We start from the raw sequence: 17,752 nt of genomic DNA, 5'->3' as shown, positions 1-17,752 counted from the left end.
TGAAAACATTTGTTAGATGCACGCCTAAAATCTCCAGAATGAATGATACAAGCTACAGGCTCATTTGTCTTTCTAAGTGTAAGCAATCAAACAGAATAAAACTTACATATGAGTACAAGTATGTTGCTGCTTTTTTTCTTTATTTGAGTTTTTGCAACCACCCCTTAATCTTGAGCTGAGATTTTTTTTAGTAAGGTTCAGTTTTGATAGTTGAAAGTGCAGAGAGATATAGCAGGGGTAGAGAGGGAGGTGTTACATGCAACACAGTTGGAATCAAACTGTGGCCGTTGCAGTTATATAATATGCGTCTCAGCCAGGGGCCTCCTGGAGTTGAGGTCTTTTTGAGGGAGTTGACCCCCTTGGCTCCCTAAAAATAAAAGCCTGTTTGTAACATTCATATCTACATATGTACACATACACATACAATATGAAACAGTTGACAGTACAAATGAAGCAAAAGTGTTGTTTTTTTTGACAAGATGAAAAATGCTTTCCTTCAGGAATGATTAATCCTGTGCTGCTGTATGTTGTTTAGCCTCTGGTCCTGGTGATAGAGACACTTCACAAGAACATCTCCCCTCTTGATTATAAATGCAAATTCACATCACATTTTCACATCAAGTAAATCTGTAAAGTTTAATATTTATCTGGCTTATGTGCTACAAGATAATATAAATCTCTTGTTTTGTTAAAGCGCCAAATGGAGCCACCAAATCCTAAAAATTCCCTGCTCGTTATTGATGTTTATGAAGAAATTTGTCTTTTAATCCCACTTGAAAATCAACTGTTATGATCTCTAGAAAACAACTATTAACAAAATCTACACACCAATGTGTATCAAAATGTGATTTAAATCAAGAGCTTCATACACCAGTGTGTACTTTGTCTAGTGTATTGAATTCTTCTTTGTGTTTTAAACCGTTTCATATTTGCTACTTCTATGTAAAGCACTATATTTATAATCCAATCTTAACAAATTGAGAATTGAAAAAAGCAATCACTATCGTCGCCAATAATCACATTTTTGTTGCACTGTGTACCATAAAGGGTTAATTGGGTTATTTTCACATTGAGTGATTTCCAAATGGCTGCCTTGAAAAGCTGTCATCTGTTGACAGCTTGTCAGTAAGGTGTTTTACATTTGTTCAGTTCATTTCCCATTTTTCAAATTTATATAATGATTCACAAGTTGCACATGTCAGTGATTGTGAGCTATAGTAGAAACTGTCGGGTCATAATTATAATTGTGTTGTTGTGTTTCTGTCACTGCAGAGTCAGAGGAACGTGTCAAAGCTGGAAGCTCCTGTGCCTCCATGCTACTCCAATGTTATCTGGCTTGTCTGCAGTGTTGAGGGCCATTTTTGTTTCTTTGTGTTCCAAGAATGTATTATTGGAAAAAATCCCCATGGTTCCCCACATCAGAGTGTACTGATATGTGTATCAGTCCTCATGCATTTCCATTAGATGGCTAATGCAAGAATTCAGTGATTGAAAACTGTCTTTCTCTTCAGGTAGCCTAAAATGATGTGTGTGTGTGTGTGAAATTATGAGGGTAAAATGTATTCTAATTTTTCTCTGATTTCTCCCTTCTTTTTTTTTTATACCTATTAGTGACCTTCATTTGTGACATTCAGTTTGTGCACAGATGTTTGTTTGAAAGTAACCGGCATCGTCTGCTTCAATAAAGCAGTGGACATATGGACGCTGTGTGACAAATGCCTTGAAAGGGACACTCGGGATCTGTTTTATTGCTTCATTTGGCACACTGCAGTCCCACTTCCCATTACGGTTGCTATGTGATTTATGTTGGGCTCTTCAGAGAGTAAGAGAGAGAGAGAGAGAGAGGATGTGATAGCCAGGTTTACCTTGATCCTGGCTGCCTTTAATTTCATCATCATCTTGGACATTGGCATTGGGGGAGGAGGGGTTTAAAAGCCTAATTAGGCTCCTTGTTTTCTCCATACATGAACGCTGTTTGTTTGATCACCTAAAGCGTAAGGAGGTTATTGACATTGCAGAGTCGAGTCTTAAAGACGGACGGAACCATGGACGTTTTGCTTTCACCGTGTCTGATATGATACGCAGCCAGAATCGCACCATGTTTATTGATTTATTAGGTTTCATCTGACAGATTTTTACTATAATGTAGTTCTGTAGTGTAACCCACCAAATGGCATCCTCAGAGTTGTTTATCTAACTGGCAAATAACCAATAATCAAAATGTGATGAAGATGTCTTTGTCTTCTTTACACTTGAATCTAAAATAGTACATTGCTACGTTTTATTTAGCAGTGCAGAATGACATATAACCTTTGCACCAGAATCCTCCTCATCTTTAATTTGTAGCTATGTTTCATGTCAGATGATTACAGCTGATTTATATTCAAGCTGTTTTTTTTGTTGTTGTTGTTTTTTGTTTTTTTTTGCTGTTTACATGCAAATGCACACCTTTCATAACCCAAAATATTAAACTGAGGTATTCAGCTGCAGAATTTCTATAACACTTTGAGTCACAGTCCAGCTGCATTACCAGACTGCTTTCTGAATAATAACTGAAGTGAGAGGTAAAGTGATGCAAATTATGTTTTTTTAAGAGCAACATTTTTACCACACACAAACACTTTGTTTGAGCCAGAAGTGAAGACTGGACCAAATAAATAAACAATACTATTTTTTTTAACAACAGCATGTAAGTATTTTTGAAATAGGAAAGTTTTCAATCATTTGATAGAATAGGCTCCCATTAACAGCAATTAAATGAAGAATGAGTGGCAGCGAATGTCGTCTGTCAACATTTTGCCTACTCCTGTTGATTTTTAAATCACTTCCTGTACCCGCTCCACCCTAAAAACAGAGACATTTCTTTTTGTTTTGCCTCTCAAATACATAAAGTTACATCACTGCTCTGCATAGTGTGTATAGAAAAATATAAATACCCCACAGTTTTTGAAACCACGTAACACAACAATAGAACCTCATGGATGCGATCATTTTGGTTCACAGTTTCACCTCAGAGTGAAAAATATTACTTCCTAAATTTTCAGAACTAGATGCTCATTTTGAGTCAGTATAAACAAGGCAGGTGTAGTGGGAATTTGTGTAATGATAAAAATATGCTGTATGTGTTATTATTTTTAACAAGTGTTGGTTTGCCTTCACTGGCTGCATATTAAGATATGAAGAGCTTTACTGTAGCTCTCGTTTTTACAGCTATGGGTTAATTTACATTAATACTAGCATTCTGTTGGGAAATACACTGCTCTACAAATGCACAAACAACAGAAACGTTAGCCGAGGATGCCACTTTCTCTTTATCAGCTGCATTCTGGTAAGCCAAAGACCACAGATTACCAGCAGCAGATCTGAAGATACATGAAATGACTCGTCCTGCTCTCCCTCTCTACTCGCTCTACTCCATCTTCTCTGTATGTGTCTAATTAAAAATGGAAGGCTGAGCTACACAATTTATGGCTAATGCTCGCTGTTGATGGGGCAGCGGTAGGCAGGAGCTCTAGGAACGCATTCATGATGGATGTCAGTCTGTGCTGAACATGTGGGGCTCCGGTTTCAAGGAGCCACGTCCCGCCCCCAGATCACTCCTCATGAAAATGATCCACATGCAACCTGTAAACTGTGTTAACACTGCTGTGAAGAACAAATGTGTTTCATGAAACATTCGTCATACTGAGCCCTCACATAATTCATCAGAGTCCGCTTGCCTCCTTAACCACCAGCCTTTTCACTGTATTCATGCTAGCATTCAGTACTTATTTCAAGTAGTCGGTACAAAGCGAAATTCCCTTTTTTAAGCATGAAGGTCCCCCTGAAATGTGTATGTGTCCTGAAGAATGATGAAAACATATGAAGCCCTGCTCTCTGTGTTTTTTCAAGAACAAAAATGAATGATTATCCCGGTATTATGAGCCCAGGTGGATCTCTTAGCTGGGCTCGCAGCATGTGTGCTCTTGCATAGGAGATCAAAGATGTGACTACACTGATGCATATTTAGGCAAATCAGTGAAGAGCCGGTGGTGAAGGGCTTTAGTAACACTAGAGCATGCTTTGCTATAGATCACATTTAGTGCAACAGTGGGACTCCCACTGTATCAGTGTCACAAAGCATCCTAGAGGCTCTCCAGTGTAACCAACACTGCTCTACCATCTGCCACCCAAAACTAACTGTCAGGTCTGTTGTATCAGTGGCTCAGTAGTTTCCTGATCCACTACACAGACTAACAAAAGAGCTTTCCATCCCTTGATGACAACCAGCTTTGCCTGCACTCAAGAACACGACTTCTGGAGAGCACATGGTTTCTTTTGTCTCTCAGCGCAGTCATAAAAAAGGGGGCCCTCGCTGCAAAGAGCAAACCTGAGATGAATGGCAAACCAGCCCTTAATGCACAGTATTGATTGAGTAGCAATGCAACATTTTCCGTTTTAATCACTCTGCACTCCTCCTCTCTCATGACAGCATGTTTAGTGTACTTTAACACCATCAGTTTACAGGACAGTGAAAACATCAAATCCTCATGTTTGTTTAATCGATTATCAAAATAGGTGTTGGATTTTCTGCATTTTAGCTTTAGTTTAGGGTTGGCAGTTGCTTTCCTGCTTTGAGGTCATTGACATTGCAGGGGGTTACTTTACTCAGTTATAATCGTCAGCTAATTTTGATAAAGACCATAGACCTTTTCTACACAGACATGAACTGAACAAGAACCAAATATTGTATTATTATTGAAGCATTGGTTTATATGCAGAACTGAGCTCAAATGTAACTTTATTAACAATTATTTGCATCCTTTATTTGCACTGTTTGCATCCTGAAAAACCCTCAGAATTCGACCACATTTGTTATGTGGCCTTAACTAATCACTTCCATTGACCTAATTGCACAAAGTGTGTTAGTTTCTATTTTTAAAATGCTTTTAGATGGTACATGAAATGTCCCCCACTGCATCATCATAGACTGCATTTTTTTGTATCGTAATTTTGTGATGGTTAAATTGCTGTCTAGAACAATGGATTGGGAATTTTTATTATTTTATTTCCTACTTGCCTCTTACAGTAATGCTAAAGATAAAATGATAATCCCATGTGAATGGGGCTTTACCTTACCTTGCCCCTGATGCAAGTCAGTCTGAAGTTTTCTTCCTGAGCTGGTGGAACGAGTCACTTTATCAGAGTCCAGGTGGAGTGGGCGTCAGCGTCAGGAACCATAACTTGCCATCAGACGACACGGGCAGAATGAAGAGCTGATTGAAACTCAGAGGAGCATGATATTTCACCTGAAGTGTGGGTGCACTGCTGAACTTGTGCTTTTAGCCACACAGTGACCCCACTCACTTTGTTTTCCATCCTCTTCGGATCACAAAAGCTGGCCCTACACTGAGCTCTCATCATGCGTGTCTTGTACATGCACACACAAACGGGGGGAAAATTACATTTTTAAAAACAACTGACTTCATTTCAGCTAGACTGCAGGGTGAACTTACTGAGAGAATGACAAGTAGGCTTTTTCAAATTTGCTTTACTGCTGTTAATTTATCTTTTTATTAAGGTGTTTGGGACAGCTGCTGACAATTAAAAATAAGATTCACACATCACTGTTTTTGTAAGAAAGGGTAACAGAAACAACAAAGGACAAGATAATGATTCCAGTCATTAATAATGAAATAGAAAAGCACACAGGAATAATGGGATATTTTCTTACAACAGGACATAGTCTAAGCTGTAATTGAAACAAATATTTTTATAGCAATGCAGCAATTGGGTGATGGTCTAAAACAAAAACTTTACAGATGACACTTAAGTGGTGGGTTAGTGCAAACACTGTCTCTTAAATAACACCGCATAATCAAGCTTTTACATTAAACCACACAGACATACATCTGATTTGTCTGTATTACAAGTGCATACGCAAACTCAAAGACAGATAAAAAAAACTGAAGAAATACAGTACAGAAAGAGACAGGAAAAAATGGAAAAAGAACCTCATCAAAATATTCAAAACCTGATGAGATTATCAAAATGATTATATACCATAAATCTATTAAGAAATCGTCCACTGTTGGCAGCACTTGGCTCGTCGGTCAGAACGGTGCACTCCGTCCTGTAGTGACTTACTATTGAGACCCATTAAGAAGTTCCTGTCCCTTTGGCAGTCCTGTTATATGTAAGTTGTTACTTTGCAGTGTCTTTCTAATGAGTCACATTTATCTGCAAGAGATTTAACCAGTGTTGAGAGACATTTAATTTCCTTGTTGAAGTGTGTTGCCTGCAGTGAGGCTGCCTCAGCTTGGTACGCTGTTTAGTTTCAGCAGTGTGTTTGGCATTCTGGACATTTGTCAATTCTCCTCTCTAAACAGCAACCTGCTCATAAAACTTTTAACAAAACATGACATAAAGAAAGTTTAATTCCAGGGTGTTTGTCACAATATGTAAGCTAATAAGACCACAGGAAAAGTGACCTCCTCCTTCATCACTCCACAGCACTCCTCTCTCTGCTTCTTACATCCCTTTCTTTCCTCCCATCCAGAAAGTCACTGAGACCAAACAGTGAGTGGCAGTGCTATTTTCCACCGTTGCAGAAGGAATTAATTGTGTTTAGTGGAATGATGGACATCAACAGTGATTTGTGAGGTTGGCAAGACTGCAGCTGATGTCAAAGCAACCATGTATAGAATCAATCAAGGAGATGTTAATGTCTGAGGAGGTGGATTTAGCATAGCTAATTAGTAGGCCATGAGGAATGCGTGGCAATTATAGTCAGAACTTGACATATTTGTCTCTTTTTTTTTTTCATTGACATTTTCATCACAGATTGTTGAAGAACAGAAAGTAAACCTCTGAGTGATGCAACTCCTATCTTAGAAACATGTCAAGGCACTTTGATATGCTACCTCTCTCTGTCTACTCCTTGTAGTTTCTATTAGCTAAAACAGCACTGTCTTTGCAGTCTAAATACTGCTGATCTATGATGATGACTTTGTTATGGGATTAACTTTGTTAGCATCAGCCATCTGTTACTATGCAAGAAGATAAAAAAGACACAGAGGAACACAGAATGGAAAACAAAGGCTTACATGTACCCAAAACAAAACAATACTTTGTGAAATGTGCACAGCTACCTCCATCCGACACAAAGATGGAAAGAGTAAATACACAGATAGAAGAGAGAAAGAGAGACAGTTAACCACATAACATCAACAAAAACGTGTTTGCGTTGGCCTATTTTTAAAGATCCACACAGATAGCAGACAAAAAGAAAACTGAGTGCACACACAAGTGGTTTGCTAAGCTCAGCTTTGAGCTCTATCATTTCTGTTTTGCTGTTTTGTATCCACGGCAACATGGTGGCTTAGTTGGTTAACTTTGCCTCTTCACAGCAGTAAATTCTCATGCTTGATCTTGGACTTATTCTGTTTGATCTTTCTGTCTCCTGTGAATGTTTCAGTCACTCACCACGTTGCAAACTTGTCGAGCAGATTGGAAACTGAAAAAGTCTGAGAGAGCTCCTGCACACCTGAACTGAACTGCCAATCTGATGAAGTATTTTCTCTGCCTTTGCATGCTGGGATAGTCTCCAGCTACCTGTGACCCTGAAATGCATAAACTAACTAAACACTAAAACACAAACATTTCCTCTTCAGATAAAAATAATTTGCCCCAACAGAAGCTCAAAGAAGTTGCACACAGTAGGGCTGCTGTTGCAAAAAGATGTTGTATGATGTTAAAGATAGTGTGTCATCATCACACCATCACTCGCATAGTGTTTGTGTTATTGGTTACATTCTTTATTAGAAACAGATAGTTAATGCAGTGTATATTTAAATGATTGATGGTGGTTTTGTGTTTTGTCCCATTAGAAGCTCGGCTCTGTTGATGGAGTCATTGTTTTCCTGATGAGGGACATTAAAACCCAGAGATGAGAAGCTGCATTGTGTTTGTGGAGTCATATCTGTGAATGTGACTTTGATTCAATCAGAGGTATATGTCACGTAAAGCATGTATGTGCTTTCAAAGGACCTACTTCCTGCTGCACTGTGTGTCTTGTGCTTCACATGCTTGTATTAGCAGAATGTGGTTTGCATACACCCAACAAATTCATTTGAAATGTTTATGCAGGTTTTAAAGCACAGAGAATAATTCCTGCCTTTGTGCCTTCATGTTTATTATTTAAAAATTCAAGCTAATTCCTCTGTTAAACCCATTTTTAAGTGGGCAGTTTGGCTTTTTATTTATATATTTGACATTTTTGGAGTTCTAGTTTTGCAGCTCAAGTCAATAAATCAGTTTAGTAGATTCATAAAGGAAATGCTACCTTAGACCATTTCACTGGTTTGATATTGATAAAATATGTCAGTTCAATTATGCAGCACAGAAAAAATTACTGAGTTAGAGATTGTGTCTGCAGCATATCACTGTAAAATGAAGTAAATTAGCCTGAGAGTTTGACACATTTTACTTTTAATCCTTGACAAAATCTATTGTAAGGCAGATTCATAATTGATACAGATATGCTGGGTTTTTTTTAGTAGTAGTAGTATATTGGACATCTTAGGTTGATGGATGAAGAGTGAACAAAGTCAAAATGATACCCAGTGGGGTTTTTTTTAACTGTTGTATTATAAATATGAAAATACCTTTTTGTTCTTTGTTCTGCACAAACTCATGCAGCCACAGGAAGCAGTGGCCTTTCCAGTGAAGCATGGCTACAGCTTTCATGTCATTTTCGTCTCATCAGTTCTCTTCCTGGTGAGGGATGATACTTGATATTCAGAGGTTAGCTTTGTCTCCTCAAATTAATCAGCTGCTTCTGTGTTCCTGCGCTGAGGAGAATCACCGGGGAGATGGAGAAATTGTAAAGTACAATACAATAACAAAACTGTGTGTGTGTGTGTGTGTGTGTGTGTGTGTGTGTGTGTGTGTGTGTGTGTGTGTGTGTGTGTGTGTGTGTGTGTGTGTGTGTGTGTGTGTGTGTGTGTGTGTGTGTGTGTGTGTGTGTGTGTGTGTGTGTGTGTGTGTGTGTGTGTGTGTGTGTGTCAAATGTGGGCTTTTGTGGTCGCTGGGATGTGAAGTGGCATAAATAATGTAAAAATCCAGGCAATGCAGTGCTGATGAAAGAGTAGTACTGAAGAATCTCTCTGGCGTGATTTTAGATGATGGGTAGAACAACTGTGGTCTGTAAATGTTGATTATGATGACACCGTCTGTTAATTCATCTGTGTGGACTTAATATGAAGGTTGTGGATTGAAGAATTAAACTGTGTTACTAAGAGGCTGAAGGTGGCATTTTCTATTGAGCCTCTCTGCTTCATTAGATGATCACAAACTCTATGGCAGCAGTTGTTCATTAAAGAGCTTTGAAGACCTTTTTATATGAATGTATTTAATATGTATTTTATACTGTCATGCATTACCAGTAGTATTCAAATGTGTCCAACATAGCTGTCACAGTTCAGTTTGTTTGCTTTTTATTTCAATGTACTTGTAATGACAACAGTTTTATAAGAAATAATTACATGGTATTATTACTAATATAATTATTACTAATTGCTTTACTGATTGGGGATTTACACTAGAAAATGTCAGAATCTAATGAAAAAGACCCATAACATTTCTTAGAGCCCACATTGCTTGACAACAGTCCAATATGTTAAAATTTTCAATTTACAACAATGTAAATCAGAGAAAAATTGGTTGGAAACAGTGAATCAATTATGAGGGATTTTTGCTTCATAATTGACTTAAACAGTTAATTAGTTATCATGTTAAAAGGTGGGGGCGGTGGAAGGGTTGTCCCCCATCTTGTTTGTTTTTTTGTTTTTATATATATATTATATATATAACCAGTCAAAAGTTTGGACACACCTTCCCATTTACTTCAATGAGAAAGTGTGTCCAAACTTTTGACTGGTACTGTATGTTCAGTCATTTTAAGAAAAAAACAGAATTAATGCATTGTAAAAAATAGCTGGCAATTAATTTCTATCAACTCAGTAACTGATTAATCAATTAATGCAATTAGTGCTGAAATTACATTATCATAGAAAGCCAGTAAATGGTTATATTGGATTATCAGTGTTGTTTGTAATGATTGTTAGCAACATGCTGCTGTAGAAATCCAGGGCTATTGTGAGGATAATTCAGTTATGTGTCAGAGAGAAACTAAGTCTCAGCGGTGTGTGTGTCTGTTTTTTTTCCTCCCCTTTTTTCCCCTCCTCACATCTCTTAGCGTTGACTGAATTGTGTTTGACAGATATGGAGCCTGGAGAGCGGTTGGCCTCCCCATCGGCAGCCCTGTCCTCCCTTCATGTGGCCTCCTCTTCAGCCAGCTCCTCCCCTGTTCTTCCCCAGACACCCTCCACCAAGTGCAGCCCAACCCCAAACCCTGCAGGTAGCTCCCCTTTCGCCACCTGCAGTATCCATACACCCACGCTAGATCAAATGTGACTAAATGACAAATGTAACGAATTGTTTTGATGTGTTTTTTTAGTCTCAAGCCAACATATTTAATTATTCTGTCCACATGTTGAAAGAACATTTACACAAATATAATTGGCAGGGTGTCCCACAGGTAGAGCATTTATTTAGTTGCAGTAGGTTTTAGTTTGTGTTGCTACAAACAACATTGAGTCACCTACAAAAAACAGTTAAATTTACCAGCTTTTAATAAATGTAAATTAATTCACCACACACCACACACTAACACTCACATATAATAATAATAATAATAATAATAATAATAATAATAATAGAAAGCAAATGCGTTTTCAGGGTCCTTCTTTTTTGTTTTGAGCAACAATAAAGCTCTTAAAATAACTTCTGCCTTTCTTACACACAACAGACAATTTGTGTAGGTATGGAAAAGCGGTTGAATTAATGAATGCCAACAATTAAAAATCTGTGTACACCCTTGCGGATGTCTTTTGACAACCTTTAGCTCCAGTTTATCCGGTGTGATTTGACATGTCTGTCAGCCTCACACTGTGCATGCAGCCGCCAACATCTTCTTGTTTTCTCTGAATACTAATTGTGGTCAAAGCCATTATGCATTGAGCAGCGGTGATGCATAAGATGTCAGATTGCCCCTGACCGCAGAATAATGTGAAAATTTACATACTGTGGTTTGTGATTATTTTTTCCCCTTCATGATAAGATGCCCCAAAAAGCAGGGAGGTTTTTTTTTTTTTTTTTTTGTCATGCTATCACAATGAAGAACACATTAGAGACATTCTCATAAATAATTCATTCTCAGACCCCCGTGACAAACGTGCACAGAAATTTCCCGGATAATTTATTTAAGGACTGAGCACTAAATTGTGAAAATACATGAGCACCTCTATAACAAAACAGTGTTTAGAGCATTAAGTAAATTGAGTTCCTTCAAGATATTTCTCATCCCCTGTTGAAAGTAGAAGAAAGATATAACATACCTGGTTATGGTAACACCCATTTGAATAGAAACACACTCAATCCTTCATACTTTTTATTAGCTTTCAAACTGTTCCAACTAGGTAGGTTTATCCAAGAAACATTGTATGCAGCCCCTCCTGTTGTATTTAATACAAGAACTAGCTCGTAATTTCATATTGACATCTCTCTTGAAGAATAAAACTGGAGCAGTTTTAGAGTTTCCACTATGACGTCAACTAAATTGCAGTATTACTGACTTCTGTAAGACACAACATTTGGAACAGTTAATTTTCACTGAATTATTTATTAGAGATTGCAGATAATGGTTAGGATTTGCTCTATAAACAAGTATAGACAAATAAATGTAGAACTTACTGTCTATGTAAATTGGTCAAGTCATAGCCAAAGTGCGTCACCAGATGACCAGCTGATAATGTCCTGTCAACACAGTTCGACAGCATATAATCAGACACAATGTTAGCCTGGTCAGCTCTTCATTTAATGAAAACAAAGAACAGATGAAATAAACTAGGTTCAGACCTGCACAGCTCTGCATTGTTATGAAAATTAGGTATTTGATCTAGTTGATGGGGCTAGACTGGTTTCTCTAATAGAACAAAGTTGTGATGAGAAACACTGGACACTGGTCACTCAGCTGTTCTAAATGAAAAAAGTACCAGTTAACATCAGTTGCACATTTTTTTTATTGTATGATACTTTTATTAGGCTTCTTTGTTTCTTTCTTTCTGTATTTCTTTCTATCTATCACATTGTGAGTGTTTGTCTTAGATACTGAATTTTTCATGATTATCACAGTGAATTAATTATTTTATAAATCATAAAAAATGTCTGTTCCTAAATGGTATCACGGATCAGCTTGAGTTTAGAAACTATGATACAGTATGTTAAATTCAAGGTTGTGCATTGTACTGTACATGTTTATCTAAATATTATATCTAGATAGTCAGACACCCTGTCTAGATAACAAGATTGATTAATACATAAGTTCATTTTTTGTATTTTTAAAACAGTGTCCTTTGTTCTCCAGGCCATTTTCTGCGGATGACGGGCGATGAACGTTTAAATATGTCTGGCAGCTCCAATGCATTTCCTTTTATCAGCCGTCCAGCTTTTGGACTCTACACATCAAGTTCAGGGCGCTCTGAGTTTGGAGGTCTAGGGAGTCTGGGTTTGTCTGCCTTGGCTGCTCACCCCCAATTTGGTACATTTCCAGGTAAGGAAGCTCATGATTCAATTTTTTTAAATTTTATTTTATGAATGGAGATCAACGTGATATTAAAGATTTTGACATGGTATTAAAATAATTAGAGAATTTCTGTGATAGCAAATATACATAATAGACAATATCAGCAGAAAGTAAGTGGATATCTCAAAAAGCAGATGCTGTTTGAGAGGAATGCTGCTCTCAGGAAACAGCTGTGAAATGTCCAACAGAAGAGCTATTTTACAGTGACCTCTGCTTTAACTGTTCAGCTCTCAACATAAAGGAATAAAATCGCTATCAGTGGAATGTACTTGTTATCATTTCAGCTCAAATGTGAAACTATTATTTTGAACTGATTAGTGTAAACAGTTGGGTAAAGTGCTACTATTATAATATGTAGCATATTATAGCATATTACCTGGATTATCTGCATCTGTAGAATGGCTATTTGACTGCATAATGTCACTACTCCAGACTGGTGGCGGCCATCTGAGGCACAAACCAGAGGAGCAGCAGCCTTCTTCCCTCCTCTTCTGGGTCTGCATCCTGTGTTTGCACCAACCTTCAAGAGCCATGATCCCATTCACTTGCAGTCCCGTACCTCAGGTAAAAAAAAATAGAAAATACATTTTAAAAAAGGGAAGAGCTAGTTCTTCCTAAATGTCATACATCTTGTAGTAGTTCAAAGCTGGAGTGTGGGACTTTTATATCCCCCTTCTGGCAATGGGAGTAATTACAAAAACACTGTAGCCTCGCTTACACCATAGTCTCCGCTGTAGTGCACTCTGTCGCTAGTGTGGCTACTGTGGCTGTAAAATGGTGGATGAATTGTTTTGCTTGTCACAAACACAATTTGGTCCAATAACATTTGGAAACTCTACAAAAGCTGCACATTTAAATGATTTTATCCACATTCAAGTTAGCAGAGAGCTAACCGGAAGTTAGCCAGTCGGCCAGTGGACATCTCTAGTGTGCATATTCTGCCCATAGAGCATGTGCAGTATGCATTCATCTGACCAATACGAGAATGTCAAAGTTGACACCAGATAAAAAATTCTGGTATACAGTGAAATACAGAGAGATTTTTTTCCTCTGTTACTTTGTTTTAAATGTCATCCTAATGTGTATGACTCATATTGTTCTTGTAAATATTCATCTGAAGAAATGTACACTGTCAGTTTCTGTAGGCGTGAATGGAACAGTGAACGGCAGGAGTGCGTCTTCTCCCACTGGGAACTCTGCTGTGAGCAATAGTTCACTTCCAGCAAAGGGAAACAAGGAGAAAACTAAAGCCAACTGTAGTCGGAGTCAAAAGAGCAGCCAAGACAAGGGCCAACTACATCAGAAGACCATTCAGAAAACAAAAGAAAAGGTTCATGTTTTTCTTTGTCTTGTGTTTTGCAATACACTGCATGAAAACCTACTGTACTGATTTGTTATATATTACTGGGGCCATTTATCTGTTATAAGAATTTCTGGACTTTTTGTTTTGAATTATTTCTCAGAAACTCAACAAAAAAACATTTGAGACCTCAAGCATGAGCGGCAGCCGTTCGGGATCCTTGACAGATAGCTCCAGTGATGATGAGGAGAGCAGCAGTGATCCCGATGACATGGAGGAAGACGAGGAGGACAATGATGACGATGAGGATGATCAGAGCAACGATAGTGAGGATTCTGATTCAGAAAAAGAGAGTCAAGTGAAAAGGAAAGTCAAGGTAATTGTTGGTGTTTTGTATTCAGCAGAATATTCAGATTTTTGAAAATCCATTGACCATTTGTTCATTGGATACAGTTGTAAGAAACTTGACAAAGATATAATATCATTTTTTTAAATTATGAATGATACACAAGGGAATATTGTGAGGTTGTAATTAAACTTAAGATGACTTCTGGTGTAGTAACTCTTAGTATAATAATGTTGAAAGTGCAAAGTGCAAGTACAGTGCCTTTGTAAAACTGCTCTCGGTTAAATGCATGTTAGTTGGATTGTCAAAAGCGTCATATTGGTGGGTGGCGAACTAGATGAATGTGCTGGTTGACAGAGCTGCCACTGTGATGCTCTCACAGTAGAAGCTGACATGACATGCTGTCTTCTCCTTGTTTCCCTCGTCCTCCTACTCAGCGGCTGACACAGAACACTTGTGAGAGTAAAAAGAAGAGACCTTGCACTGCTGATGAAACCACAACTCAAGACAGTCAGAATATTCTGGCTCAGCAGCATAGTGACAGTGTTCTCTTGACTTCCTCATACCGCTTCCAGTCCTCTTCTCATCCTTCTGGCCTGCCTCAGTCCACAGCGCTGTTCCTTCGGAGCCCCAGGACTGCCGAGGAGGAAGGCAAGCAGCACATCAGTGTCATCCAGACCACAAGACTGGCAGCAGGCAACAGTCCCTTAGCACATTCTCACAGGGAGGCTTCTCCTTTGACATCCAGATCATCACCCAGCCTGATCTCCTTTTCCTCCTCCTCACCTAAACCTCTTTCCACGTCACCAAAGCACTTCTCTCATTCGGCCTCACCAAAGCATAGCTCTGTCTCCTTCTCTCCCAAACCTCTTGCTCTCTGTTCCTCTTCTAGGACCCTGTCTCTGTGTTCCTCACCTAAACCCTCAACTGTTTCCTCACCTAAGCCTCCCTCCCTCTCTTCTTTACCCAAAGCACCAACCCTGTTAGCCTCTCAAAAATCCTCACATAAATCCAAATCTTCGATACCCTCTTCCAAGCACACACAGCTTGTTGATGGCATGAAGAGCAGTGGAACGCTACCAGATGAAAGCTCATTACACATGAACAGTTTTAAATTGAAACAGGTGAGTTATGTTTTTTACTCACATCACTTTCTTCTTTCTTTGTTTCCTGAACTTTACCAAAGGTACATCAAATAAATTACTTTAATAAAGCAGGAAATTCGTTTTCATCTTCTTTTGCTAAATAAGGAGCCCTGTTTTCATGTATTGTCTATCATTGTTTGTCATAAAATAAATAAAAATCAGTCCGTTCCCTCACAACAGAAAATTAATGTCTAAGCACTGTTATTGGGGCTTTTATTATACTGCTACTGTGAGTCTGACTGCGACATGACTAGAAGTGACAATGCATGTAGCTCTATTGGGAAGGCTTCAAAAATTGACAAGCAATTAGCTCTGTTATGTTTTGGGTTGTTTGTTATCAAGAGAGAGAAACTCTTTAACAGGACTCTGTTATTATCACTATTCTGAGAAGGAGGGAAAATGTAGAAATCTGTAACAAGAGGGTTTTAATTCATATGTTGGTGGTACATTAAATGCAGGCTTTTGATTGCCACAGTATGACAATAGCAACAAATACAAGATGACAGCTGAAGTCATAAGATGGAACTAAGCCAAATAATTAGAAAATATTTTCCACAGTAGCCTTTTTTTCCTCATTGTTGTTGACATGCTTGAGCCTGCACTTCATTGTTCTTCTCTCTTATTACACCTTAAATTCCTTCATTCACAGCCCACTGTAATGTAATGTGAGTGACAGTTTGTGTAATTACTTCTTTTTTTCTTTGTTTCCCTTTCTTTCTCATTTTTGTTTAGGCCCTCCATTCCAAGGACCCCTCCAAGCAGGCTTTCTCTATGCGACATAAGGAACAGGACTGGTATAATAGTCACAAAACTTCAGCTTCCTCCTTAGATACATTCAGCAGTCATTTACTGTCTCTCCCACACAGCAATGAGACCAATCTGTTCATGAACCATCACCCTAATGGAGCGATCCATAGCTCTGTTCAGGATGCCCCCTTGGCCCTGGTCATTAAGCCTCGTAGCCAGGGCAGTGCCCCCAGCAGCAAGCCGCTCCTGGCAGCCTCCAGCCCTCACTTCCCTATGCCCACCAACTTGAGCACTAGCACCAAGGAGCCATCAGGCAGCTCTGCTGCCCCACGTAAATCTTCAGCCCCATTAGGCTTTGCTAACAGACCACGAAAGAGGAAAATTCTAAAATCTAAAATCGACTCATCCTGTCTACCTGTTAACTTGGTAAGAAGCAGTGAGTCCGATATCCATAGCAGCAAGGGCTCGGATGACTCTTTAGGAGATGACTACGATGATGATGATGATGAAGATGATGATGATGATGATGTTGAAGATGAAGATTCTGGCAGTAGCCTGTCAGGTTAGATTAAATAGACTTTTCTTTAATTTGATAAAAAATTAACCAAAGCTGTTATATTAGGTATCTTCTTGAAATAAGTTGGATTTGTGAGGAATGTTAATTTTGGATACTCTTCCACTCTGTCTCTCTCTCTGTCCCGCTGGAATCCCCTGCAGAGTCAGAGAGCAATCTGGAAAGTGATTCTGATGGCTCTGAGGACGATATGAAGGAGTGCGCGGAGACAGAGGCAGATAGCGATGCAGAGATGACTCCTCTGAATCTGGGCAAAGCATCCTTGTCTACTTACAAGTCCTCCTTGAGCCTCTCAGCCAACTACTCCCTGCTTAACCTACAGGTTATCACGCCCCCTAGTCGGCCTGGTAGTTTACTCACACCCACCACAGTGACCACCTCAGGGACATCGAGTAACCACAGCACCCCATCCCCATCCTTCACAATTGCCTCCCTGCCAGGTAACAAACATGTATTTCTTTTCTGCTTTCTAATATACCAAATGCTCAGATAACTCACTGTACAGCTATAACAATTGCTGAACAATTTTAAGATACTTGATGTAACATTGTGTCTACACATGAGGCATAGTGTGAGCAGCACGTTAGCAGAGCAGGAGCAGCTTCAGTTCTGTATCTACACAGGATGAGTTCAGGAACAAATTACAGTATTATGTGTAGGTCACCTGCATTGAGGCTGTGTGCGGAGCCATTGAACACAATCACTGTAGTTATGTGCCTGAATCAGAAGTGGAAAAAATACACTTTGGGTTAAGTTTACGCTTGTACAGTGTGTGTGAAACGAGCTGTTACGTGGCCTGTGTACACAGCTCTATTGATTTGAATAGAAACGCTTTGTAAGAGACGGACCACTGAAAAACGCCTCCTGTGTGGACACACTGTAATGTGAGGTTCAGGCTTAAGGAAAGTTTAGACAATAAAGCAGGATCACACCCAAAGTCAGCAGGTGTATATTT

General features: G+C 38.8%; 1 protein-coding gene across 2 annotated transcripts in view; it reads left to right on the top strand.

Annotated features, from left to right (window-relative positions):
- Positions 1-17,752, top strand: part of LOC133992728 (bromodomain adjacent to zinc finger domain protein 2B-like) — a 52,266-nt gene that overhangs the window by 17,122 nt on the left and 17,392 nt on the right. For both annotated transcript variants that reach the window (XM_062431443.1, XM_062431441.1), the window contains exons 3-10: positions 10,238-10,399; positions 12,467-12,652; positions 13,118-13,249; positions 13,822-14,015; positions 14,149-14,361; positions 14,769-15,455; positions 16,209-16,785; positions 16,941-17,237. In XM_062431443.1, the coding sequence (XP_062287427.1) occupies positions 10,238-10,399; positions 12,467-12,652; positions 13,118-13,249; positions 13,822-14,015; positions 14,149-14,361; positions 14,769-15,455; positions 16,209-16,785; positions 16,941-17,237 (2,448 nt within the window). The remainder of the gene's footprint in view (positions 1-10,237; positions 10,400-12,466; positions 12,653-13,117; positions 13,250-13,821; positions 14,016-14,148; positions 14,362-14,768; positions 15,456-16,208; positions 16,786-16,940; positions 17,238-17,752) is intronic.

The sequence above is a fragment of the Scomber scombrus genome, chromosome 13 (genome assembly GCF_963691925.1).
Source record: "Scomber scombrus chromosome 13, fScoSco1.1, whole genome shotgun sequence".
Classification (NCBI taxonomy): Eukaryota; Metazoa; Chordata; class Actinopteri; order Scombriformes; family Scombridae; genus Scomber; species Scomber scombrus.
The sequence above is the reverse complement of the archived record's forward strand: the minus strand, read 5'-3'. Positions and strand labels throughout refer to the sequence as shown.